At 42.4% G+C, this 27,630-nt stretch overlaps 1 protein-coding gene across 3 annotated transcripts in view; it reads left to right on the forward strand.

The window, feature by feature from the left end:
- Nucleotides 1-27,399, forward strand: part of PAQR5 (progestin and adipoQ receptor family member 5) — a 38,904-nt gene extending 11,505 nt beyond the window's left edge. For 2 of the 3 annotated variants that reach the window (XM_074966638.1, XM_074966637.1), the window contains exons 2-9: nt 7,397-7,625; nt 9,199-9,326; nt 9,632-9,837; nt 12,891-13,017; nt 21,716-21,760; nt 23,234-23,330; nt 24,392-24,533; nt 25,178-27,399. In XM_074966638.1, the coding sequence (XP_074822739.1) occupies nt 7,575-7,625; nt 9,199-9,326; nt 9,632-9,837; nt 12,891-13,017; nt 21,716-21,760; nt 23,234-23,330; nt 24,392-24,533; nt 25,178-25,410 (1,029 nt within the window). In that variant the 5' untranslated portion in view covers nt 7,397-7,574 and the 3' untranslated portion in view covers nt 25,411-27,399. The remainder of the gene's footprint in view (nt 1-7,396; nt 7,626-9,198; nt 9,327-9,631; nt 9,838-12,890; nt 13,018-21,715; nt 21,761-23,233; nt 23,331-24,391; nt 24,534-25,177) is intronic. The other variant, XM_074966639.1, reaches the window with a different exon arrangement.
- Nucleotides 27,400-27,630: the final 231 nt, after the last annotated feature.

A 27,630-nucleotide genomic window follows, 5' to 3' on the forward strand; every position in this document is an offset into this window, starting at 1 on the left:
TTTCTGACACTTGGACGGTGAGACCAGAAGACATTTTCACTGTTTCAGTAGCGTGTAATTAGATGTATTCATATCAACGTAGCTTTTTGGGTACTTTGACTCTCTCCGGTCAGCAGTGAGCGCCAGCTTGGAGGGCGAACAGGCAAGCTAGTTGTTCACAAGGGAAAACGGTTTGCCATGACGAAATCAAAGCTGGAAATGAGAAGGTTCCCAACTATCGGAGGAGTGACGTTTTGGAACAGCCTCCCATTAGTCTTAATAGAGGCAAACAACCGAACTAGTTTGAAGATGGAGCTTGATACATTTCAGAATGGGATTATATGATGGGGCTGCCTGGAAAAGTACAGGCCTGGACATGGTGACCCGGGAGGTCCCTTCTAATTCTATGTAAATTTGTTTATATTGATACACAACACAGTAACTCACTAGCGAGGGCATATTGCTCCTCCAGGACACATTTCTGAAATGTACTATCAGCTGCTCTTAGATACTACACTGATGGATGCCAGTACAAGAACCTAAATACATAGATAGTCAGTGGCTAGTCAGTTGTATGCCCAGTTAGCTGATTTGCAATCTGGTAACCCAGCATATCAGGTACTCGGCTTTGTCTGAGACTAAAAATATGGGTCATGTGCTGATCAGTGATCCAACATGTAAACCATGGCACTGTGTAACAAATGTGTTGAGCAGCTCCCATCTTTTCCAGTTTCACTAAAATAACAGTTTGTATTTTTTCTGTCCCATGGCTCCCTTCAGTTGTGTTCATAGCAAAGGTGTTCTGGCAAAGGATAGGAACAGATAGAGCTTGTTCAAGATCTTGAGAATCCAGGTGAGCTCTAGAGGGCCCAATTCTGCACGGTGTGGAATGCTTTCAATGGGGATCTGGAGCATTCCCCCACAGGATTCGGCCCATCGCTTGTACTGCAGTGAGAAAAATGCGTAACTAAAAAGGAGACCTTAACAGACCATATTCTGCATGAAACAAGACAAAACTCTGAGCCTGTAGGACTCTTGTAAATCTGAAAGAAGTAAAGTAATTACAGATCATGGAAAAAATCAGACATGAAGTGTAAACTTCAGAAGCATTTCTGATGGTTTTTATGTCACGCATTAAATTGCTGGGCTGTATTCGTTTTCTTCTTTTAAAACAGATGAGCGAACATCGAACCCTTTTTTTCTGGGAAGTAGCTTTGCATGGTGGACTACAACACTTCTCCCATTATGCAGTGCAGCTCGGGAGTTGCACAGCCACAAACGTTGTTTAATAGTGTTGGAAGGTTGGATCTGAGAGAGTGAGGCAAACTCTAATTACAAGGTGTGGGGCATTTGCAGGAAAATAAAAGGGGAATGTATTTAATTCTCCGGATGGAGAATAATTGTAGGGTGGAAAAGGATATCAAAGGCTTTGCTTGATATGGAGTTTCTCTACCGCTGGTGCTGCGTGTCTATGCGGAATCAGTCCCGCACTTACAGTCTGATCCTGTACTGGGCTAATGCCCCTCAGCTCTTAGTGAAGTTGTGACTGGCATGTTCTGCACAAGAGAAAAGGGGAAGACGGAATAATTGGGCTGTCTGTCACAAGAAGTGTGTACTGATACAGAAAATAATGAAACTGCCATTTTCAAATCTAAATTTGTGGTGCCAGTTTCTGTCACTTGGATAATACTGTTTTAAATATTGTCCAGGCACTGCGATTGGTATGTGACTGTTCGTAACACTTGGCTACAGGCCTACTGAAAGGCGAGGCAAGCTGATAAAATATGCGTTTGGATACTCACCCTTAAATGACCCTTCTCCACAATCTTTGACTACGCAGTCGGACAGATGTTCAGGCTGTAAGAAGTCTGGGGACCTGGAGCTAGAGAGCCTGCCAATTAAACTCCAGCAGCCTGCAACAGGTTAGCACAGATCATGGAAATAGGGCTCTGCAGTGGCATGCTATGAGAAAAAAGAAAAGGAGTACTTTGTGGCACCTTAGAGATTAACCGATTTATTTGAGCATAAGCTTTCGTGAGCTACAGCTCACTTCATCGGATGCATACTGAAGTGAGCTGTAGCTCACGAAAGCTTATGCTCAAATAAATCGGTTAGTCTCTAAGGTGCCACAAGTACTCCTTTTCTTTTTGCGAATACAGACTAACACGGCTGTTACTCTGAAACATGCTATGAGAAGTGGTCAAAAAAGGAAAGAGAGCAGTCTCTCTAATGCGGAAAGACAGCTGTGAGGGCTCGAGAGGCTGCCTGAGTTACACTGTAAGAAGAGTGATCACTTTAGATAAGCTATTACCAGCAGGAGAGTGGGGTAGGGGGAGAGAAAACCTTTTGTAGTGGTAAACACCCATTTTTTTTCATGCTTTGTGTGTATAAAAAGATCTTCTATACTTTCCACAGTATGCATCCGATGAAGTGAGCTGTAGCTCACGAAAGCTTATGCTCAAATAAATTGGTTAGTCTCTAAGGTGCCACAAATACTCCTTTTCTTTTTGCCTGAGTTAGACGTTTGAAAAGGTTTTGCAGAAACAGAGACAAAAAAAAGCTCTGGGGGACTGTGAGCAGTGCACAGATATTTCACCGTTCACCTGCCACTCCAAAGAGGGGCATCCCCGGGCCCTGGATGCATTCCTGGCATGACCACCCTCTGTTAGGATATAGATATTCAGGCCTGTCTGTAAAGGCCTATACTCTAAGAATTTAGGTATATTCTTATCACTTGGCTATAAAAGAGAGAATCCAAATCACTGTCTGACTGTCTAAGGCCTTTTCTCACTGAGACAGTCTGAGGCCCTGTTCTTAGGCTAAGGCCTTTGGCTAAGCAGCAGAGGCTGCCATAAGCTGGGAAGCAACCGGTCACCACCTCACGTTCCAAACTAGTCACATTGAAAGAAGGTGCTATGGGGCTGTTAGGATACAATGCTGTCCTGATAATGCTTATTGCCTCCAGAGAAAGGGAAGTGCCTAGAAGATGTAAAAGGAAACTTAGTTTGATAGCATCCTGTCTGGCAAGAACTCACTTATACATAGCTGGGATGGGAAATCCTCACTTCTGTGTTGTTTTGTCATTATAGTTCCCACTTTGCTATTGTTTGTCTGTAAAATCTCTTTCTGGTTCTGTGATTGTTTCTGTCTGCTGTATAATTAATTTTGCTGGGTGTAAACTAATTAAGGTGGTGGGATATAATTGGTTAAATAATCGTGTTACAATATATTAGGATTGGTTAGTTAAATTTCAGGAAAATGATTGGTTAAGGTATAGCTAAGCAGAACTCAAGTTTTACTATATAGTCTGCAGTCAATCAGGAAGTGTGTGGGTGTGTGGGTGCGGGAAATTAGAATCATGTTTGGCGAAGGGCAGGAATGGGTACAGGGACACAGGTGTAAGGCTCTGTGGTGTCAGAGCTAGGAAGGGGGACACTAAGGAAGGAAACTGGAATCATGCTTGCTGGAAGTTCGCCCCAATAAACACCAAATTGTTTGCACCTTTGGACTTCGGGTATTGTTGCTCTCTGTTCATGTGAGAAGGACCAGGGAAGTAAGTGGGTGAAGGAACAAGCCCCTAACACACCCCCTCAGAGGAAACCTCAGGAATTAGTCTGCCAAACTAGCACTGTGCAGGTAGGCTTGAAATAGGTGCTTGGGAATAAATGCACGCGATTGTAAATGTTGTCAGAAAACCATTCCCATGCCAGGAGTAACAGCGACATGCCAACTGTGAGCCAACAAATTGAAAAAGGAGAAGGTTTGAAAACCGAGTGTTCTTAGAAACGGTTTCAGCGGAACGTTTGTTTTAATGAACTCACTTCATGGGTCTGTGAGTTAGCAAGTTATGGGACAGTACGGGAAACCTTTTCTGTGCCCTGTGGTTTCCTGTAGATGGCGCTACAAACACCTTTCCATAGGCATTCACTGTCAGTGCTCTGTTTATGTTGTAGTTTAAAGTGAAGCTGACAGCAATGTTCTTAATTCTGAAAGGCCGAGGAGCACTTTTGACCATCACTGCACATGTTAGAGGCTGGCAGTTTGATGACAATGGAAAAGGGCTATCCCCTCCCTACCCCTGCCTCCGTCCCAGACAGAGTCCTTCCAGGTTTAAATACATTAGCTCTTCCAGCATCACAGCACCCTGGTGAGGCAGGTTTTGTTACCCTCTTTTTACAGCTGAGACGCTAAGGTTCAGCGTGGTGAAGGGACTTGTCCAAGCTCACAAACTGAGTCAGTGGCTCAAACTTGGGATTAGAACCCAGGAGTCCTGAGTTTGCGCCTCTAACAACTGCAGACTGTTGCAACGCCCACCCTTTATCCGTTTGCATTTTCTGACTTCAGGAGTGCAGCGTGGCCCCTTTCGGTTGCTGTAGAAACCGGCAGCTTGTATCTCTTCCCCCAGGACTGTGCTATTCCAACACATCTGGGCCTCCCTGCCAGGGCATTCAAGCTAACCCTTAGTTGCCAATGCCCATGATTCAGCATCTGACAGTCTCTCACCCACCTCCCAACTTCCTCAGCAATGCCAGCTGGGGCCAGAGGGCCGGACAGATGGAGTTTTACTGTTAGGGAAAGTTGCCAATAGGGGTTGAAATAAAGGGGGAGACATACTGATTTCCCAGGGGCTGCACGTTATTAACACCACTGAGCTGTCACTGGGCATGGAGGAGTTTGTACTCCACACCTTGTCGCATTGGACCGGGAGCAATAAGCACTTAAACTAGCATTTTGGCTGATACCAGCTGGAAAGAGGAGGGGCTCCCATGACTGAGATTACTCCAAATAGCTGCAGGTTTGGCAGCATTGCCTGGATTCCACCCCCATCTCCCCACTCCTTTAAGGAGAGCTCACCTCCCCAGTCTATTGATGTCCAAGGACATCACTGAGCAGCAGAGACCATCTGCGTGGTAGCACGGTACTGCACATGGAAGGCTGGTCCTCTTGCCATTTCACCAGTTCTCTCCTGAGTGATTTTTTTTGTGGTGTCTGATGATAAATGGAAATCTCAGACGCCACTAGATGGAGTGTTAAGGAAATACTACTCATGCGGCTTATTCCCCATGACACCCACTCATAACGGGAACCACCTGCAGAAGAATATGGGAAATAAGTGACATTCTGCAAAGGGGCCAATCCTGCCTTGAATGGAGCACATGTCAATGCCAATGGGAGCTTTCAGTGTGGATTAATTGGCAGCATCAGGCCTCAGAATGTCAAGACAAGTGGGCGTCTGAGCTTCCTCTCAATACTTCCATCGACGGTGGGGAGTTTGGACCCAATGACCAAATAGGCAGGGGCCAAACTAGACTTTGGTAAAGTTTTTCATGACTCGTTTTTTTCCACAATAAAATGCAGTTGTGAGGTGACCAAAACAATCCGTGAATTTGGCTAGATTTTGGCAAATAGTCTCAGTCCAAAAAAAAGGGCAAAAAGTTTCAGAAATGTTCCAGAATGAAACGTTTTGATTTTTTGTTTTGGCGAGATGTTCCAGTTTTGAATTTTCCTAAATTGTTTTAAAACCCATCAGAATGAAACAAAATGAAATTATTTCAATTTTTTAATTTTGCCAGGAAATCAGAAATGTATTCATTTTGGTGTGATCCATAACACGTTTTTCCTGTTTTTTTTTTCAGCTCAGCCACCAAACTGAAATACTGGTTATTCGCTCAGCTCTAGCCCAAACTTACAGGTCTCCCAAGGTCCACATAGGTATAAGAACAGCCATACTTGGACAGAGCAAAGGTCCATCTAGCCCAGTGTTCTGTCTTCCAACAGTGGCCAATGCCAGGTGCCCCAGAGGGAATGGGCAGAACAGATCCATTCCCTGTCGCTCATTCCCAGCTTCTGGCAAATAAAGGCTAGGGGACACCATCTCTGCCCTTCCTGGCTAATAGCCATTGATGGACCTATCCTCCATGAATTTATCTAGTTCTTTTTTGAACCCTGTTATGGTCTTGGCCTTCACAACATCCTCTGGCAATGGGTTCCACAGGTTGACTGTGTGTTGTGTGAAGAAATACTTCCTTTTGTTTGTTTTAAACCTGCTGCCTGTTAATTTCTTTTGGTGACCCCTAGTTCTTATGTTATGTCCTGTGAGAAGGAATTAATAACACTTCCTTGTTTACTTTCTCCACGCCAGTCATGATTTTATAGACCTCTATCATATGCCACCTTAGTCGTCCTTTTCCCAAGCTGAAAAGTCCCAGTTTTATTAATCTCTCCTCATATGGAAGCTGTTCCATACCCCTAATCATTTTTGTTGCCCTTGTGTACCTTTTCCAATTCCAATATATCTGGGATGACCACATCTGCACGCAGTATTCAAGGGTCACCCATACAGAGATCCAATACCTCTACCCTGTTTTCCATCCCCTGTGCCAGTACTGTAGAGGCTTGCCAACTGGCCCATATTGCAGGGATTTCACTCGCTTGCAGGGGATCTGTGTTACACAACATCCTGCTTTCCTACTTGGAGAGCCCCTGCTAGTTTCCAGAGGGCTGGGGTCTCACAAAGTACATGTTGGGCCTAGCCCTGAAGTAACTCATCCCATGAAGGGGCTTTCCTGGGATTAGGAGGAAGGGCATTGCCATGGAGACGCCATTCTCCTTTCTGTGCCTCGAAGCTGTGTCTTCCAGCTCTGGGTACGCTCTGGGTACCCTCTGCTCTCAAAAGCAGTGGGACCGATCAAGCCCTGAGTAAGGCCTGCAGCGTCTGGCGCTGAGTTCCGAGTCTCCCTACCTACTCATTCCTTTAGGGCAGTCGTTCTTAAGCTGGGGTGCATGCACCCCCTGGAGGGTGCGAGATGCCCTTTCTGGGGGTGCGAGACATGCCAGATTTTTTTAGAAGGTAAATCATCGAAAACACAAATTAAGTACAGGTACGTTAAGTACAACTACTTTGTTTCATCAAACCTATGTCTTTATTAACATTACACATTTTTTAACAATTACTGTAATATACAAACAGGTTTAAAGAACTGACCTACTTCAACGATTTTTGATAAGGGGTGCGAGAACATATTTTGAGAACCAAAGGAGTGCAGGCTGAAGTAAAGGTTAAGAACCACTGCTTTAGGGTGACATTCCCTCATGCAAAAGGTCATCTCAAAGCATAGGTTTCACGTCAGCCCATTTCGATGGCCTACGTGTGATATAAGCTGTGCATAGATCTCGCACAGGGGTGAATGTCACTGTCTTGTCTTCTACATCACACCTGCCTTCACTAAACCCAAGAATCCCAAACTGGCACCCTAACTGGGTATAGAAACAAAAAAAGAGAGCAGCGGGTAGGGATGTGACACAGGCTAGAGCTGTCAATGACGGTTTGAATCCAGTTACCTGGCCCAGGGCCCTTTCCTTGTTTGTTACTCTTGCTATAGCAATCCACCTTGTTTTGTTCTCTTGCGCTCCCTAGCACCAAAGCACTTGGAGGGCCTTGGCAACAAGAGCTGGGCGAGGAGACAGGAAGGTGTAAATAAGGATGAGTTTGGCCTGAGGCCATAGATGAAGACTACGCAGGAGTCTGTCTTGAAGGAGGTGAAGATTTAACAAGCATTCCGAGCCAAAATCATCACCACCGAGCCCAACGCACCATGCTGGGCTGGAAGTTGCGCAGGCAACTCAGTATTAACCAAGTGCCTAAAGTAAGTCAGGTTTGGTTAAATGTATCTCCGATTTGGCTGCTAATCTGTGGGCTCAGTGGCCTAATAAAACCTCAGCGACCACTTCTCTTTTTAATGATAACTTTCTTCTAATCCTCTACACGTGAATCTCTTGAGTAAAGCATGTTGGCCAAACCCTATGTCCAAATCAGTGGCCCTCGACCTGGCTGGGGAAAGAGCTTATTTCTGTGGAAAATTTTTGAAATGGTGAATTTGTTTTGTGTAAAGTTTTTGTTTTTGAAGAGTTTGAAAGAGAGGCATTGAAAAAACAGCCCAGAGAATTTTTTTCAGCGTATTTTTAATTTTTTTAATTGAAAACATTATAAAATGGTTATAAAACTTACATTCACCAAAAACCAGGTTTTTGATCAAATATTTTGATGATCATTTTCAATAATATTTTTAATTCATTTAAATACCTGTAAGCGTGCTCTCTCACACTAAAAACAAGATCTTTTTTGTGAAAAAGGAAAAATGTTGAGTTTTGTTGCATAAAATTTCGTTTTCACAAGAAGGCCATTTATTGGATTAAAATATTTTTAGTTCAAATAAAAGTATTTTATTTGGTTTGAGAGCCAGCACCAGCCAGAGCCGCAACAGCCCTACTGCTATTTACAATGTGCTGGCACAAGTCCTGCCAGCACAACTCTGTGGACCCAGGCTGGGAGGCTCGCTCCCAGACGCAGTGTAGACATCCCTTCGTCCAGATGTGGGCACCTAACTAAGTGGGCTCGTTTTCAGAATTGCTGAGGACCCAGCAGCTGCTATTTTCTTCAACAACTCTGAAAATCAGGCCCAAAGTGTCTCAAATGTGGCTCCCAAATGGAGGCACTGCAAATCAGTGGCCGTTTTTGGAATGACCTAATTTTGCAGAAATGGGCTGGGCTGGAGCTGAGCTGTAGCCTAGCTTCCACATGCCACTGAGGAAACAGAGGCTAGGAGCAGTCAGCAGCTGGGGGACCAGCCATTGCCAACAGTTCTGCTGCAGGCTTGCAGGTAGAGGGTCAGCTCCTATATGTAGATGTCCTGTGACTTGAGCTCAGTGTTCTAATCAAGAATTTCCCCAGGATCCTCAGTCTTCTGCCAGAAGCTGGGACTGGGTGATGGATCACTTGATGATTGCCTGTTCTGTTCATTCCCTCTGGGGCACCTGGCACTGGCCACTGTCGGAAGACAGGACATTGGGCTAAATGGACCTTTGGTCTGACTCAGTATGGCTGCTCTTATGTTCTTATGACCCTGTTTAGCAGCTATTACCTCGATTGTTCCTCGCCCCACGAGCCCATCTCCTAGATGAGATCATGAACCCATTTTTCTGCACCGTTAACATGTGTTCTCCTTCCTTTGTAGCATGCTTTCTGAATTAAATACAGTTACCAATATTCTGCACTGCAACTTGATAAAGTTCTCCTTTTACAGGGAGATGTTTAGTGGGAGTTTTGCTGCAGGACTGGGCATTTCATGCTCATGCTTATGCTCCAATTCCTGTGACAGTGTGAAATATACAGACTGTACAGTCCATCTAAACAACGCGCTTCTAATCATCCCCTTGCAGGTGTTTCGAGAGCAGGGCATCCTGTTTGGGTATCGCCATCCAAGAAGCTCTGCAGCAGACTGTCTCCTCAGTGTCTTCCAGATGACAAATGAAACACTAAATATATGGACACATTTTTTGCCTGCCTGGTACTTGAGCTGGTTTTTATTAACTGCTGTATTTTCAAATGTTTAAAATCACCCTAAGTAGATGGCTCTTTGTGATTGGGGGGGTGATTTTGGGACCTGGGTGGGAAATGTACTGTATTCTAATGGAGGGACAAGGAAAATATAATTGAGAACTCAAATAATCAATGCATTCATCGTAGTTCTGACAAAAATACAGTAATCAGTGAGGGTGAAATCCTCAGGAGTGGGAGTGTTGCCACTGATTTCAATGGGGCGGGATTTCACTAGTAACGCACAAGGTACTAACTCAGTACTCTGTATTTCAGGTACTTCCTATGGAAGTTGTTTGCCTTGGCCTATTCACTGGATATCTGGAATGACATGTATGCCTGGCCCTTTCTTGCCTACATGCTCACGTGCTGTATTTATCCGTTCACATCCAGCTGTGCCCACACGTTCAGTGCGATGTCCAGCCAGGCGAGACATATTTGTTATTTCTTTGATTATGGTGCCCTTAGTATGTACAGCTTAGGTAAGAGTCTCCAAACATTGTCTTGTTAAATATGTAACCGAATAATTGGCAACATTCAGAAGCATCTAAGTGACTTAGGGCCCAGATCCTCAAAGGTATTTAGGCCCCTAGCTCCCATTGATATCAGTAAGAATTATGTACCTAAATACCTTTAAAGATCTGGGCCTAAGCCCCATTTTCAAAAGTGACTTTGGCATTTAGGAGCCTAAATCTAATTAAAAGTCAATGGACCATGGGCTCCTAATTCACTTTTGAAAATAGGACTTAGGCTTTTAAGTCATTTAGGCACTTTTGAAAAAGTTGCCCAATGTCTAATTTTTTTTCTCATTCGTCTTTAATGCCTTAAGTATTTTGGGATTGCTGTAGGTGTTTTTCAGTTAATAATAATTCATGCTTTGCACTTAAATTGCACCTTCCATTCAAGGATCTCTAATCAATGAACATTAATGAAGTAAGGCTCACAACACCTTCATGAGGTATGGAAGTATTGTCATACCTATGTTACAGAAACTAAAGAACAGAGAGTTTAAATGCCTTGTCTGAAGTAACCCAGGAAGTCCTGAGGCTGCTGATATTTATGCCAGGAACCAAGAGACTGACATATGAAAAGTGGCTTAAAGCTACCTTTGGTCCCCCTAGTCAAGTCCTGCATCAACCCCAAAATTGGGGTCCTTTCCCTTTATGCAACCACAGCAAGATTAGGGATGAAATGCTCCCTGGGCTGGAACTGAGCGGGCTCTGATGGTTCATGCTCTGCTGCTTGAATCCTGACTCCCAGGGTTGGGTTCTCTGGGGTGACTATGGGAGACACAGTGGGACAGTTGTTCTTTTGGAAAGACATGACATTTGCCCTGGCTGGTGCATGCTGCTGCCAGCCAGCTAGGGGACTTATCCCGCTGCCTGCCTGGCGGATGACATCTCTCTGGAGCTGTTGGGTCCAGCTCACTAGTGCTTCCTTCACATGCCACCATGAAATCCTGCTCCACTGATTAGCAAGGGGAGATTGAAGGACCTCTTGTCCTTAACTATTGCAACGTGACTGTGTTGAAGACACATCCAGGGCTTGAGACAGACAGACACACGCACACTTAATCCAACTCTGATTTGCTAATGCCAGGAATAAAAGGATCCAAATAGCTCCACATCCCCATAGCTGCCCCCCCCCCCACAAATGAAGTAAGGCAAATTAGCCCTAACCTGCTGGTTCAGATGTTCTGCATTTGTGCAGTGCCAACATAGCATGCTTTATCTATTATCATGGGACATGTCCAGCCTCCTTTGAAGTTGCTGGTAATTCTTATCAGTCCACAGTCATACAAGGGGGTGCTGAAAGTACCCTGCTCTGAGTCAGAGTTTCCCCTCTGTGATGTGTCTAACTGCATCTACATAAGGATCCAGAGGGACCTGGCTGTCTTGCTTATAAATCAGAGATATCCTGACATGAAGTTACTGCCTTTGGGTTTATTTATTATATTTGTAAAGGAATGGGCCCTGTGGGATGCATCATCTCTGTTACAAGGAAGTCCTGCTGACAGCAACTGGAACAATAAAGTTATCTTCAGCACTTAATGAAATAATTCAAGCATAAATATGAATGACACTAAAGAAAGCATATACACTGGCAACCACATAAGTACAACGGAGACATAAGAACATCTCCACTGCAATTTTTAAAAAATCCATTGAATGGTCTGATCTTGCAGTACTGACTTAGCCCTACCAGTCACTGGGGGGAGGAATGCCTGAGTTAGGACTGGCTGCAGGGTTGGGCTCTTTGTTTTTTGTAAAATACCTGAAAGGAGCAGCTGAAGCAAACTAGAATTCTATCACTTTACAACAGGAAAAAACAACAGAGGTGGTTCCAAAGAGGATGGTTCTAGACTATTCTCAGTGGTAGAAGATGACAGGACAAGGAGTAATGGTCTCAAGTTGCAGTGGGGGAGGTTTAGGTTGGATATTAGGAAAAACTTTTTCACTAGGAGGGTGGTGAAACACTGGAATGCGTTACCTAGGGAGGTGGTAGAATCTCCTTCCTTAGAAGTTTTTAAGGTCAGGCTTGACAAAGCCCTGGCTGGGATGATTTAATTGGGGATTGGTCCTGCTTTGAGCAGGGGGTTGGACTAGATGACCTCCTGAGGTCCCTTCCAACCCTGATATTCTATGATTCTATGAACAGGTTCTGGGCCAGATTCTTCTCTTGCTTACACTGGAGTCAATCAAGAGGGACTCCACTGAAGTCAATGGCATTGCACAGGCATAAAACCCAATGTGAGTGAGAACAGAATCATCCCAGAGCCACATAATTTGCCTTAATTTTTTCTAACAGAAAAAGATGTATAAACATAGCTAGAATAGAATGTTATCTGTCTGGGCTGCCAATAAATTGGGGAATGCTATTGTCCTAAGTCAATTTGTTTCTCTCCTGTGTGATACAGACCGGTTTCAAAGCTCTGAAGTGTTTAACCTAGTATCTGAAATGATGAAACTTTTTTTCCTTATTTTGTCTTTCACGTGTTAAATTAAGGTCCCTAGTCCACTCGCAGACACCTCTGATCAAGTCAATGGCAGACTATCCACTATCAGAGAGACAAAGATAGATGAGATAATGTCTTTTACTGGACCAACTTCTGTTGGTGAAAGAGACAGGCATCTCTCTCAGCAACTGAAGTTGGTCCAATAAAATATCACCTCAACCACCTTGTCGCTAGACCAGCACAGCTGCAACAACACTACGTATCCAGTATCAGTCAGCTTCAAACAACAATGGACTTTTTCTGATAGTCTTGCCCCTGAATCTGGAGGCTTATTTAAAAATCAATGGTTTCATTTTCCAAGGTGCTGAAATCCTGTCCTTCCTTGCAGCTTTCTTTAATTGCAGAGGGATCTACAAGTGCTCATCACCTCTGAAATATATTTAGGATCTGCCTACAAGAAACACAGGATAACACAGGTTTGCTTGTTTGAAACCCTGCAAGATCACCAAATTACCCGGGAGGTTACTGAAGGGCACTAATAACATTCAAAACTAACCTGGGCACTGATTTTATTTTCAGGTTCTGCGATTGCTTATTCAACCTATGTTTTCCCAGAAGAATGGATCAATAGCACTTTCCATCACTATTATGTACCCATTGCTGTGCTTAATACTGTCATTAGCACTGGTCTTTCCTGCTACTCCAGGTACAGTTACCTCCTGATTATCCCACTGTGACTGCTAAAGCAGGTTTATTTACAAATGTAGCTTTGGAATATGTTACGCTGTGTGAACTGGGGAAAGGGAAGGGGAAAGGACGTTTAATTTTAGAACCATGTCGTATACTGAAGCTAGAGCAGCTTCACAAGAAAGCATGTGAAATAACTTATCGGGGAAGCTTTATTTTTAGAGTTGCTGAAAGCTAGCTTGATATCTTACTATGTTTAATATGTCTGCCTAAAGTAACTTTTTTTTTCTTTAACTACAATGTGCCTGATATATGGGGTAAAGAAATTTGGGCCCCTGTGCTGCAAACACTTAAGCATGGGTTTAATTTTAAGCACAGAGATAGTCCCGTTGAAGTCTGCACCTGGGCATAAAGTTAGGAACATGCATAAGGGTTTGCAGGATTGGGGCCTCACATCCAATTGCATCCTTTGTAAAGGGTAATAAACATGACGTGTACTGTATGCTTACCATGAGAAAATCATTAAAATCTAACCTCCCTGACAATCTGACTTATAAACTGAAAGTATCCTGGCATGGAATTGGGATTTGAGCAACATTTCTAAAAACTTCCATAGTACTCAGCTAGCTTCTAGTTATGAATTACCTACCAAATCTCAAAAAGGATCTTTTTAATCTTCATAATGGAAATCCTCTTTAAAGTCTTCTTTGTAGAAGGTTAATATCTACGATTAGGATGACACAGTTTGCCTCTGCAACTGATGATTGATTTTTTGGTTTTGGAGCTGCATGAATAGTTCAGCGTAATTAGTCAATTGTCCTTTCATTGGAGTGTAGTGATCCCAATTTTTCCTATTGGCATGTGTGTCCATTACAGGAAACACACAAAGCACCCACAATAGCTTCTGCTGATTGAGGGGTGCTTCCCTATCAGCTTTAGTGGCTCTAAGTACACTTCTGACCTGGGATCTTTGCTGGCATGTAAATATGTTTGAAATGCTGTTGCCACAGAACAGGAAGAGCTGAATTCCTAAAGGTAAAGCACCAAAACAAAATGGAACAGTAGCAGAGGTGATTCTGCTGTAGCAGAGAAAAGAAGCAACTCCAGGGGGGAACAAATTGATAGCGTAGCAGTACCTGGGTCTACCAAAAATCATGCTGCAAAGCTTGGGTGTCCCAGATGCGTCCTGATCCAGCCACTTACTCACTAGTTCTACTGAGTTCAGTAGGGTACTTGCAGAGGACTACTCACTAAAGTCAGGCTTGCAGGTTTGCCTCCATCATTTTAATTTTAGTACCAAGTATTATGTGAACTGCAGAATTAGGAACTGATATTTTAGACCACTCCACTTGTCTTGCCTCCCCCCCCACTCCTTTTTTTTCTGTTTTTCTTCTTCTTTTGTTTTCCCTCCTCCTTTGTGTTGGTTGACTTTTGATTTCTGTTGTCTGGTTAGACAAATGAAGACAGGTGACAATGGGTTAACTCTAGCTTTTACAATTTCAAATATTACCATACTAACACAGTTATGAAATGTCAATGAATTTGACCAGTCCAAGTGTAGCTTTTTAACCTATTTTAAATTTTCTAATTTACAAATTGAAATGCCAGTATCACCCAATTGCAGAATTGTAGAGATAGTGCTGTACAAACTTGTACATGACCAACTAGATCGGATAAGACAGTGTAACATTATTGTCTCAGCAATGCTGAAGTGTCAATTGTATCTGTGGTGCCACCATCAAATGTCACCTTTTTAACAAATTAAAAAGAAGTTCCCAAATAAGCAGACATTGTGGCTATTGGGCCTGATTCTGCTCTAACTTTACACCAGGATGATTACATTGACTCAAATAATATCATTCCTGATTTATACCACTCTGAGTGGAGAATCGGGCCCACTGATTTCTAATGGCCATCTCTGATGGGATAATAGTTCTTGCCCTAGTTATCATTCTTGAATTCTAGAGACATCTTCCTCTTCCTACCAAACCATCCCGTTGCTTCACAATCAGCAGTGCAATGTTGTCCCCTGTGAGTAGGTAACTTCTCTATTATTCATAATAAACATATAATAAAATCAGAGAATCTCTCTGTGCAGTTGATGTTGAACTCTTATCGGAAGCTTTTATATATTTCCTGAACTTCATTCACGCAAAATAGAGCTTCCCTGTCAAATGAACTGCAGTAGCATGGAGCTTCAGCTTATACTGTGCCAGCAGTGAATTTGTTAGCTACCAGACTCTCCATCTCTTCTTTTCGTCTGTCTCTCTCCTTTCTTTTTTTCTTTCAGGCTCAGGCCCACAGCTGCAGAGGAAGAGCAATGCCACCCTGTGGCATGGAATCACTTTCCCCAAGGGGCTTGATGTTCAGTGAAATACACTAGGAGTGCACAGTTCTGTAAAATCCATAGTTTTGTGAATGTCTCTTCACCAAAGTCCTCTTCCTTGTTTATGTAAGTGGCTAACTCACGATTGCATCCCCAAAGGGTGCATGAGCCACACGAGGGGCTGAGAGCCTGCTCCAACAGGAAAACGTTGGAGAGAAAATGGGAGAGAATTTAAGGGCCTGACTGAGTCCCTGGGAGTTTAAGACATTTAGCACCATGCAGGAAATTTAGTGCTCAGTGACCGCAGTAAATCTCATTTGCTTGCATACAACACAGAATCCTTCCATAATCTTAATTGCTATAGCGAAAGGATCCGATTCTGCTGAGTTACGCCAGTGCAACTCTTCCTCAAAATCAATGTGAGTTATAACAGAGCAAAATTTGGTCCAAACTGCAGAATGGAGAGTGTTGGAAGCGGTGCAGTCTAACATGTTTAGAAGTGCAGCCACCCATGAATCTCTCTCTTGTCTTTTAAAAAAAACCACTCTTAGTAGTAGGCCAATGCAATCTTGGGCCGTCCACATCTATCATAGCTTTTATGACCTTTCACAGAAAAAACACTGACATTCTCTACCTTGGGGGAGTGTCCTGGAACCCCCATATTCCTCATTTATATAAAGCAGGCCTGTAAGGTATCAGGGGAAAGGCTATGACCCCGTGAAAGTCATTTCTCTGTCCATATGTGTATCATTAATGCATGTGAAGTTCTGAGAATTGTGTTGTATGGTGGTCACTAAAACATGCTGTAAGTTGGGGAATCAACCAGGTATTAGCTCCCCGGAGGCAACAACAAGGAAAGTGACCAATGCCCAGGTGGCGCCATCAACAACCGTTGTCCAGCAAGGGAGCTAGGATGCAATGATTTACCTGCATGAGGCCACACCAGGGGAATTGCTCAGCCTTGCCTAGAGACTCAGCAAGGCCCACCCAGACATGCCAGGACTTGTGTTTTCCAAGCACATGGACTGAGGGTATAAAACCGACAGAGTGACCATATGCTTGGCTTTTCTCCTTCCCCCACCTACGCTGCAAGCAACTAACACACTGAGAAGAAGACAAGACTCCAACAGAGGAGATTGGCACAGATTTCAAGGGGGAAATCTGTATACTAAGGACTGCAATATCCAGTGGGGTGAGAAAAACTGCTTAATCTAGTTGTTGCCCAGTCTAATAGGATTGAGAGTTTAGGCTGCATGATCATATTTTATTTCTTTTGGTAACTAATTCTGACTTTTTGCCTATCGTTTAAAATCTACCTGTGATAATCAATACATTTGTTTTACTGTTTATCTTTACCAGTGAGTTTGTATGATGTGTGTGGCGAATCTGCTCAGGTGTATGTCCACTTTCCATTAATAAATCTGTATTGCTCGTCTTGAGAAGTGCAAGACGGTGTATTCCTGGGGTACAGTGCTGGGAGCTGGGGGGATCTGGTTCTGGTGCCTTTCTCTGTGTGATTTGTGAGTGGCTCTGGGAGCATTCATGCAATCTAGCTGGGCGTGGGGCTCCACATACAGTTGTCCTGAGTGATCACAGCGCCTGGAGGGGTTTGCTGCTGGTCACTATCAAGGCATTGTGAGAGACAGCCCAGGATGGAGAGAGTTAATGGAGCACACTGATCCCACAATCTCAGGCTGTACCCTGTGGGATCCTGTCACAACCACATCTACCAATAAGTAGGTATATTTCCACGCCTCCAAAAGTACTGGGCACTAACTATCATAGGCATGTAGATTATTTTAGTGAATAAAAGATGTCGTTGCAACAATACTGTATAATGATTTCAGGTTGATTAATACTGAGGCCATTTGCACTTCATCATCTTGGCAAATCCCAAAGGGATGTGGCCTTCTTGTAAAGCAATCACCATCCGGATAGATCTTTGGCAAGGTGCTTAAGGTTGTCTGGTTGTATATTGAGGTTTCTGTCCATCACTGGCAACCTTGTCATGCCACCGAAGCGTTTAGCACCCACCTGGTCACCGGAGGGGTAGCAGCATTCATTGGCATGCATGCATCGGAACTCATTGGTCTTCCATTTTTATAATATATCCATACCAACAAAGCTGCTGGAACCGTTCCAGTCCTGATGGAGATGATTGTTGGATTTGGCTTTGAATATCTTCATTTCTGATCTTGCCTTGGCACTTCATATGGAGCAGCTGACTGAGACAATGAAAATTAGAACCATCAGTCCAGTGATCTTCAGCCCTCCAATGCACCCACGTTTCATTTCCGTGCAACAAGGTTGGTGTAACTGTCATTCTATAGACCTGCAGGTTCGTAGAAAGCTTGATGTCATGAGGTCCCCACAGAGGCCGCTGAAGGGCCTGAACCATGGATGCTGCTATACAAGCATCCACATTTTTCAAGCATCGTTCAGCATTGTCTTTGACGCTACTCAAGTATTTGACAGCTGGCAGCTGCTCCATGTCCCATTCGGACAGGTTAATACTGAGCTGGTTGTAAACAGCAAAGTAGCTTGCATAGGTCTGGTTATTAATCCCAACAAAACGAAGTCTGTAGCCATTACCATCAAACAACCTGCAGCTTCAGATTACAGCCAGCTCAGTATTAACCTGTCCGGATGGGACATCAAGCAGTTGGCAACTATTTTCACTTGCTCTACAATAACTAAAAATGGAGAGAGATTCTTGGGTCCTGGTAGGATTCCTCAGGGTACTTGGAGCCTTTAACAACAAGCAGGCCTATACATAAATGTAAGAAGTATGGGGAATAAACAGGAGGGACTGCAAATATTAGTACACAAGCTAAATTATGACTTAATTGGCATCACAGAGACTTGGTGGGATAAATCTCATGACTGGAATATTGTGTAGGAAGGACCAGCATGGAAAAAGGCAGGAGATGTTGCATTATATATCAAGAATATATACACTTGTTTTGAGGTCTAGAAGGAGGTGAGAAGCATACCAGTTGAAAATCCCTGGGGAAAGATAAAAGGGAAAAAAAATAGGGGTGATATCATGGTAGGGGGCTACTATAGATCATGAGATCAGGAAGAAGAAGTGGATGAGACACTTCTAGAACAAATAATAGAAATATCCAAAAAACAAGACCTGGTAGTAATGGGGCACTTTAACTATCCAGACAACTGTTAGAAAAATAATGCAGCAAAGTACAAAATGTCCAATAAGATCTTGGAATGTATTTTGGACAACTTTTTATTTCAGAAAGGGGAGGAAATAACCAGGGCAAGAGCCATTTTAGACTGGATTCTGACCAACAGGGAGGAATTGGTAGCAAATCTGAAGGTGGAAGGCAATTTGAGTGAAAGTGACCATGAAAGGATAGATTTCATGATTCTAAGGAAAGGAAAGCGACAGCAGCAGAATAAGGTTTACTTGGTCCTGCCTCAGCACAGGGGATTAGACTAGATGACCTCTCAAGATCCCTTCCAGACCTACATTTCTATGATTCTATGTATCCATCCATCGTAACCACTTCATACTGTTCCTCATGAAGATCAATAGGAATATGAATCAGTGTATCAGCATGAAGATGGAACTTCTTGATGAAGGCAGGAACTTTATCATGGTCATCAGAAAAAAGTTAATGGGTTTCTATAAACCTACCGTACCAGCTCTTACCAGCGTCTCAGGAATTTCTTTCAATACTGGATAGTTGGTTGGTGAGTCAGTAATAAAGCATTTTTTCCTTTTATGTACTTTACGAATACTGACTTGTCAAATGTAAAAGTGTATAAAAATGGCTTAAAACAAACATTTTTGACTTTTAGGGGAAGCAGGATGTCTCCATTGCTCTCTCACTGAGAACTTCCTACTTCTTCCCATATCCTTTTCACTCACTGAATCAACATCTGTGCAGCAGTCACATCTCAATATCTCTTGCATACTTGGAAATCTCCCTTCAGATTCCCACATGGATCTAGAATAAAGACTGGACATATGAAAGAAAACAGAAGTATTTCTGGGATTTGTTGCATCTCACTTAAACTTTTTTGCAGAACATAAGATCCCATGGATTATTGCGCACCTGGGCTGAAGAATTGGTGTTATGTTTCAGAAATGGAAGTAAATGTAGATTTGTACATTGCTAAGAAGTAGCAGCAAAATGCGGGGCAAATAGTAGCAGTATTTGAATGGATGGCATGATGACATGCAGGACGGTATGGAAGCTACACTTGCACCTGAAGCTCAGCACCCTACAAGGAGGGTAAAAAGAAAGCCAATAGGATCTTCACCATCATCGTTTTTCATACCCAAAGTCTGCAGAGCTACAACAGGCTTTCACAGAAGTCCAGTTGTGTCAGAGCTTTGTTGGGGGCCAGCTTGCCAGCTACACATCTGATCTGAAGAGCGCTAGTAAGTATCTAGTTCAGGGGTTCTCAAACTGGGGGTTGTGACCCTCAGGGGGTCACCAGGTTATTACATGGGGGGCTGTGAGCTGTCAGCCTCCACCCCCAAACCCCAGTTTGCCTCCAGGATTTATAATAGTGTTAAATACAAAAAAAGTGTGTTTAATTTATAAGGGGGGGGTCGCACTCATAGGTTTGCTGTGTGAAAGGAGTTACAAGTACAAAAGTTTGATAGACACTGCTCTAGTTCATTGCTCAGAAAGTCCAGATAGTTACAAAGAATTGTTTTGCAGGGAGGGGGCGTTAAACGAGCTGAGAAGTTGGCACTTAGATGACCTGAGCACAGAGTGCTGCATGGAGAAGGTGCAAGGAGCAGTGAGGAACTTGACTTTGCAGCAGTGGAACAGCTGCTGTGCGGCTACTAAATTAGTTCTCCTTGATCGCAAGAGTAAGACGTAAGAAAGAAGTGCAGAGTTAAGAAGACCCAAATTAGCATCAAGACACACCCATTCAATGCACTGTATGTAACCACGCTGGGAGCAGGCATGAAGGAGATCGGATGCTTACTTTCGCCATACTACACCCCATGCTTAACTTTCCTTGCCCTCACATGTAGCCTCCACTTGTGCTATACCGCTCAAGGATTTACAGGATCAAGGCCGGTCTCTTCTCTTTTTAGGATGCTAAAAGAAATGAAAGGTAGAAAAACACAGTTGAGTCTGCCATGAGAAACCACTTTCACACAACTAAATATCCCAGAGTACCACGAGAGTTGCAAATAATAGTTTTAACTGAGGCTTCCATTTTTCTCTTCCAGGAATTTTGGGGTTGGAAATTATCTGGTTTCATCCCCATCTGTACCGTCCACTCCTCATCTTTGGTTGGTTTTTTTGGTTTTAGTTTTAAAATAAATAAAATGCAAATACAAAACCAAGGGACACTGTGTTCATTCCTTGATTAGTGAGTATCAGATCAGGGCTATGCACTGCAGTAATTGTCATGCAAATGCACATGAAGTTTACAAATGAATGGCTGTGAAAAAGAAACTGGGCCATATGCTACTTGCGCTGAACTTGGTGGCAAAATTCCTACTGAGGTCAGGGGAACAGGATTGGGCCCATTAGGGCAGGGCCACTCACAACCTATCTGAACTCTTTTCGCTTCCTTCCAGCGTACATTTGAGGTTGCATCGGTAGTAGAGCTCTTTCGTATGGAAAATTCTTAACGGCGAGGGAGCAGATCTTTCATAATTCAAATCAAGTGAAAACACAGACTACTGAAGATGTGTGCCCATAACCTCCCACTGGCCTTGCCTGTGAGGTTGAATACCTTTGTAAACATTGGGCCTTTTCTGCTCAATCCATGAGAAAAATCACATGGAGAGGTGCCCTGCAACTGGCATCTTCGTTCACCAATGCAAACTGGGTGCTTGATGTTACCAAATTAGTATGGTGTCATTTTACACCCACTTTATAAATGACACCAGATAAATTGGGCTCATTGCACTGGGAGTCCTGTGTGTGGAGTGGCTGCCATATCAGACATAAAGAGGAATCTGACTCTAAGGGATAAGTGAAGTGTCTGCGATCACTGATATTCCAACTGGATTTCTGATCTGGATAGAATTGTGATACATTGCATTTACTATGAACTGAGTATGTGAACCACTGAGCAATAATGTGTCTCTTCCTGGTTCTGTCTTGGTTTGGAATCTCAGGCTCTTCATCAGAGTAAATGAAAGTCACCTGTGAACATGTTTCTTTCTGCAGAAAGGCGAGGTGTTCTTTCTAACTCTCCTTTTTGGCACAATTACCACTTCTTTCAGCTCTTTGCACATTTGCTGAGGACCGTTAAATTATGTTTAGACTTTGCACCAACTAAGTATAAAGTGCATCTCCACAATTTTCTTTGTCGTGCTAACAAATTCCAGCATATATTTCTCCACCCAAACATACCCTTTCCTTCTCATTTACCATATGATTGTAACCAACAGGCTTGGTGTGCCATACCTCCATTATAACCGTGATATCATAGAAAGGTAATAAGGGCCAGATTTATTTTGGATTTTAGCTGATATGTTTGGATTCCCTGAAATATTGCATTTACAAAATCTTGGCTGGATGTAAAATATAAGTATTCTGAGATATGTCATGTATTATAAACAAACTGTGATTCAACTTAATGAATCAACACCAGTGATTAATGAATCAACAGCAGTGACCAAGGCCTTGTAATCCAATATAAATAGATCTCTCTTTATGACAACACTGAGTTCAATATCTAGCTCCTGTGATTAAGCAGTACAAAAACTCAGGTCAAAATAACTATAACTTTGGCAACTATTTAAAGAAGTAAACTCTGTTTTTTCCAGCTGACGTATGATATATGTTGCTAAATTTTTAAAGGAAGCACTTTCTCAGTGTTTTGCCTTAGGCCATTAATACTGCTTTGAAATGTGTGCCAAGATGATGTAAAAAGATTTCATGCTTTCAAAACTGCTCAGAGTCTGTGTTGAAGAGCCTGGTGCATGCTAATCTACATCTAGAAGAGACATCATTTTAGCCAATCAGAGCTTAGAAAATTGTCTGATTTGTTTTCTGTTGTGTGATTTTACACAATGGTAAGAATCTTGTAATCTGGGAAATAAATTTGTGTGATTCAGCCATCATGGAAATGGCTACAGGCTCCTCAATATGCTGCTAATTCCACTGTGGTCTGCAGAAAACAATTGGGAAGATTTTTATAGTAAACCACACAAGGAACCAGCAATTCCAACACTGCTCCTAGTGTCTGTTTATGCTGGACTCTGTCACCTCAATGACACAGCATCACACCACAATACTAGCAATCAGGCTGGAGGCCCAACATGGAACAGTTTGCTGAACTGTAGAATCAAGATATCCCTCTGCTCCATTCGTCATTCCTTATTATTAATGATGACTGGCCTGCTATGCTCCTGTATTAGTGCACAATTCAGCTATTTTCAATTTAATTGTCTTATCTACAACATGAGAGCCGAGGAGGTGGGGAATCGATGGGGAATGATCAGTGTAGAATGATTGTAGGTGCCCTGTCTCAAAAGGCCTGATCCATGCATGGTAAAGGCAATGGGAGTCTTTCCATTGCCTTTCGAAGGGTTGGGCCAGGCCCACAATTTTAATCAGCTGAATTATGCAAAGATTGGTTGATACATTATAAACAAGGCCATTGTTCGAACAAACATGGACATTTATGTGGCTTGTTTGTCTACCACATGTTTTACAACAATTAGTTGCATAAACAAATTGAGGATGGCTGTAATTTGACTTCAATTTCTCCAGCCCCACTTCTGGACTTAAAGACAGCTTTTTGTATGCTAGTATAGATTACAACAGCTATGAAAATATGGCTTGTGCAAAAAACTTCCACAAAAAGCACATTCTGCAAGCCACAGTTCCTTCGAAAATATCCCTGGCAGTTGCACAATCCTTATTTGCCTTGATTTTGTAATTTGAAATGCTTTTTTATGTAGGTTTCCTGAGATACAGCAGCCCACGCTCAGCAAAACTCTTCGCACGCTGGCTTTTGCATATCCGTACCTGTTCGACAGCACCCCTCTCTTCTACAGGGTATGCACTGAACATTCAACCTTTATTAAGATGCCATAAAATACATTAGCTTCCTGCAGTGAAGTAACTATCACCTATTAACATGAGACTGCACATATTTAGGAAAATATACAGACTATTTTTTTTTAAAGGAAAACTATACGGGTTAGAAAACTGTGTTTGGCTATTTTTAGCAAATACCTGTTGATGTACAGATTATTTTGTGCTCAGTACAGGGGCACTCAAACATACTGGCAATTTACCATGAGCCCAAAAGCTGCCCCTAGGCCCAATTCTTGGATGTCAGTGGGAGTTCTGCCTGAGCAAAATCTGAGTCAGATCATCAGTATTTGGACCATAATTTGCATAAAATGGAGATGATTGCATCTGCTCTCATATCTACTACTGGGCTCTGCCCACCGTGTTCCAGATCCCAGCATACAATAATCCAGCCTGACCAAGTGGCCATTCTTAGTCCTGAGACTAAGATGGCAAAGCCTCATCATCTTGGTATACAGGGCTACAGGGATAGGTGGTAAGTTCTTTGAAAACATGCAACAGACAAGAAAGCCATTAAATATAGACAGCCTGGACTTGATTCTCCACTGTGACCTAGCAGGGAGGACACAGGAGCTGACTGAGGAGCTGATCTGATTCCCGGCCACAGTCTAAACTGAAGCTCCAGGAAAAAGGCTTTAATTTACAACAGTGGCATAAGGACCCTTAGGGACCTTACACCAGTGGCGAATAAGACTCAGATATAGCCTCACCCACTTCATTGTCCATCCCACTCATGCCCCAATGTATGAATGCCCCCGCCCTAGCCCCACTCTCTGCTTACACTGGAAGTGAAGAAGTGGCTAGCACAGGAGGCAGGGGAACTACCTGTGCAAGCTTTCTGCTAGTGGAAAGTTCTGGTGTGCGGGGTAACTACTCCACCAGCCACCTCCAACCATTTTATGAGGCCAGGTGACCTTAGCAGAGCAGCAAATCTGGCCCCAATCAAGAGGTATTCTTCAGTAGTTCTCTAACTTTCCTTTTCTTGGTACCCCCATGTGTAATTTTTCCTTTTGATATCTCAGCTATATCTGTGTACTGGGGAGAGCTGCATGGAAAGCGTAATCCCAGTCCACTACAGGCACAGTGTGTTTGCCTTCCTCACTTGTTTCATTTTTGCTGCGCATCTGCCTGAGAGACTTGCACCGGGATGCTTTGACTATATTGGTGAGTGCAGAACACTGTGATTCTTGTCTTTACTATTCTTTATTTCCAGCATTTAAGAGCACAGAAGCTTGGGCATCTCATGAGGGATATAATATATCTGGAGCAGAGTAAATGGTTCATATCGGGAAAATGCATTCACTGTTTCACGCTCATGCTTAGAATAACCATGCACAGTTGTGCAAGAAGCCATCTCCAATGACCTGCTGTTTCAGGAAGTATCATAGAATCTTTAATGACCACAAAGTGGTCCTTTGCCATCCAAAAATCTACACCATAGTGCCATGCTATACAGTACTGAGTTGGAAGAAAGACTAACTCACCAGTACCAGTTCTTGCAGCACACAGGTGTTTCTTGGTGATCTCCCATCCAAGCAGAGCTCCAGTCTAGTCCTACTTAGCTTGTAGTCTCTGGCAGAACCACAGCACAAAGCAATATACCCAGAACTTTGATTTATGGTAGGCAGGGATTCAGTGAGTTTCTAAATGGACAATTGTCTTAGTTTAGTAGCATCACAATAAGAGCTATATAAATTAGTAAAATAAATAAATAGAATTTTTGCACATAAGACTTGCTAAGCTGTCATAGGTGTATTTTAATGAAACCCAGAGAAATTTCTTGTTAAATATTTTTGACTCTGTTGCAGGGCACAGCCACCAGCTTTTCCATATATGTGGGATCATTGGCACACACTTCCAAATGGAGGCCATCTTTATAGACATGAACGCTCGCCGTGACTGGCTCTTAGCTTCCTCACCACTTCTCTCTCGTTCTCAAATAGTTGGTTCAGTTGGCATCTCCATTGTCATTAGTCTAACTATCATTGGGGTTTTCTCACTGGCTCTCTATTCAACACCAATGTCCTCTAGGAAAGAATAACTACATAGGCATTAAACTTTAAGTAGAGATTGATTTTTAGTTACATTGCTGCAAATGAGAAATACCAAGTAACATTAGCACTGGATCAGTGAAGGTGATGAGATTTTTTAATGAATGTTTTTCTTGGGAAAGACACTCACTCGAGGGGTTTTCAAGAGTGAACCATTTTATATTGCACTGCTTTTTGTACATATGACTTTAAAGTTGGAGACCAGATTGTGAAATGGTTTTAAATCGGGACAAGTTGATATTTTAGCATGAAATTATTTAGAAAAAAATTAAAACACTGTAAAAGGGAGAAATGTCATATTTTGCAAGCCAGTATTTGAAGGGCAGATTTAATCCAAATGATAAAACTCACTGTAATACCATCTTCTAAGTCCAACGGCCATTTATCTGTGTTGATTTCACTTGACTGCTTTAGGGAGGAACCAGGAAACTTGATTATTTTGCTTATAACATGATGGTACATTGTGCTTATGTCAGTTCATAGGCATAAGTGTCTATATTTTATATATTTAATAAGTAGGGTAACATCTTGAGCCTACTGAAGTAAATGGCACTTTTTTGCAACAGACTTCAATAAGAGCAAGGATTTCACCGTAGAATCCTAGTTGAAATGTCCCTAGGATTGGGCCTTTCAGTTCTTCCCTATGGAGATTATTCCAGTCTGAGTTCACTGTTAGTATGTTTTTCTGATATTCAGTCTAAATTTCCTTGGCCTGATTCTGCACTTGTTTAGGGCCTGATCAGTCAGTGGGTGTTTTCCATTGAGTACAATGAGGTGTAATTCAGGCCCTGACATCAGTCTTATATTGGGGTAGTTCCACTGACTTCCATGTTACTCCTGATTTACAGTAATGTGAATGAGAAGAGAATCAAGCCTCCACTGCTCCTAATTAAACCTCCCCCAAGTATGCACCTGCTGTAGCAGATACCTCATTGAAAAACTATCACTGAGAAGCCATCAAAATTGCAATCTGGGGTCATAAATTTTGGCTTGGAAGCAGGTGGCATCCTGCGATAGGACCGACTTGCACTAAGCTGGTGACCAGAGAGGTACTAGGCCAGGTTGTAATGTCCGTTAGAGTATTTTCACAACTGTTTTTTATACATAGGAGTGGTACTCTTATGTCTCAGGCTTTGAGGTTATCTGACTTGATTGCATATTGGATTATCTAATACCTTGGAATATTTTTATTAGGTACATAAACATGTAATGCAGAAAATTACAATGAGATTATCCTGATAATTGTGCTGGTTTATTATATGTTTTGTAAATAGTAGCCTTCATCGAGGTGTAATAGATGCACTTTGGGTTGACAGTACAACAAAATCTTTAAATATATTCTGGGAAAAACACAACTTGGAAATGATCTTACTTTCTTCTGAGAGCTGATCAAGATTTCTATTAACATTTATTAGCACTGGAACATAACGATCTTATCCAACATTTTATTTAATTAAAAAAATCATAACCATGACAAGAAAAGTGCTAATATGTGCTGTTGATCTGTTTATCTATCTTGTCTTTTAGTATAACTGGGAAAGAGTCTGGTTTTGTTTGCAAGAAATGATTTAAGATTCAACAGCATTAATTAATTAATTAATTAACCGGTACAACTTCTTTCTCAGTTGGTAGTCTCTTTTCAGATTCAATAAGTCCTATTTTCTGTGACTACTACACACCCACAATTAGTAACTTCAAAGATGCAGCGGTTCATAGGAGAACTACCTGTAAAACAACAGGTTTCTGTTCGACATGGTAGCTGCTCCTTCATCCTTCTAGACCCTACAGTAGTGTCACATGGGGATCTGGCCTGACACTTACTCAACCAATTTGCTCTATTAAAATGTGTGTCATTCCAACATTTTCTGATCTTGGAACAGCATATGGAAAGAAGCCAGGTTCATTATAATGTGAGATACACATTCAAAACTATACAATAAATTAAGCTATACAGATGTAAAGAAATAAAGTCTATTTATGAAGAATTGGTCTTGTCATATTATTACATGTGAAGAATGCCAGAATAACTGTTTCCTTCAGCCTCTCTACTATGTCCGTATTCCAAACACAGAGTCCTGCAAGCTGAAGAGCAATCTTTGACCTATCCTGTCCCAAACACTGACCTTAATTTCCATCCTGTTCATCGGACTCCCAACCGAGAAATAGGCAAAGCCCTTCAAGTTTAAGACCAAATAAATCCAGAACATATA

Source organism: Natator depressus, chromosome 10, assembly GCF_965152275.1.
Source record: "Natator depressus isolate rNatDep1 chromosome 10, rNatDep2.hap1, whole genome shotgun sequence".
In the NCBI taxonomy this organism is placed as follows: Eukaryota; Metazoa; Chordata; order Testudines; family Cheloniidae; genus Natator; species Natator depressus.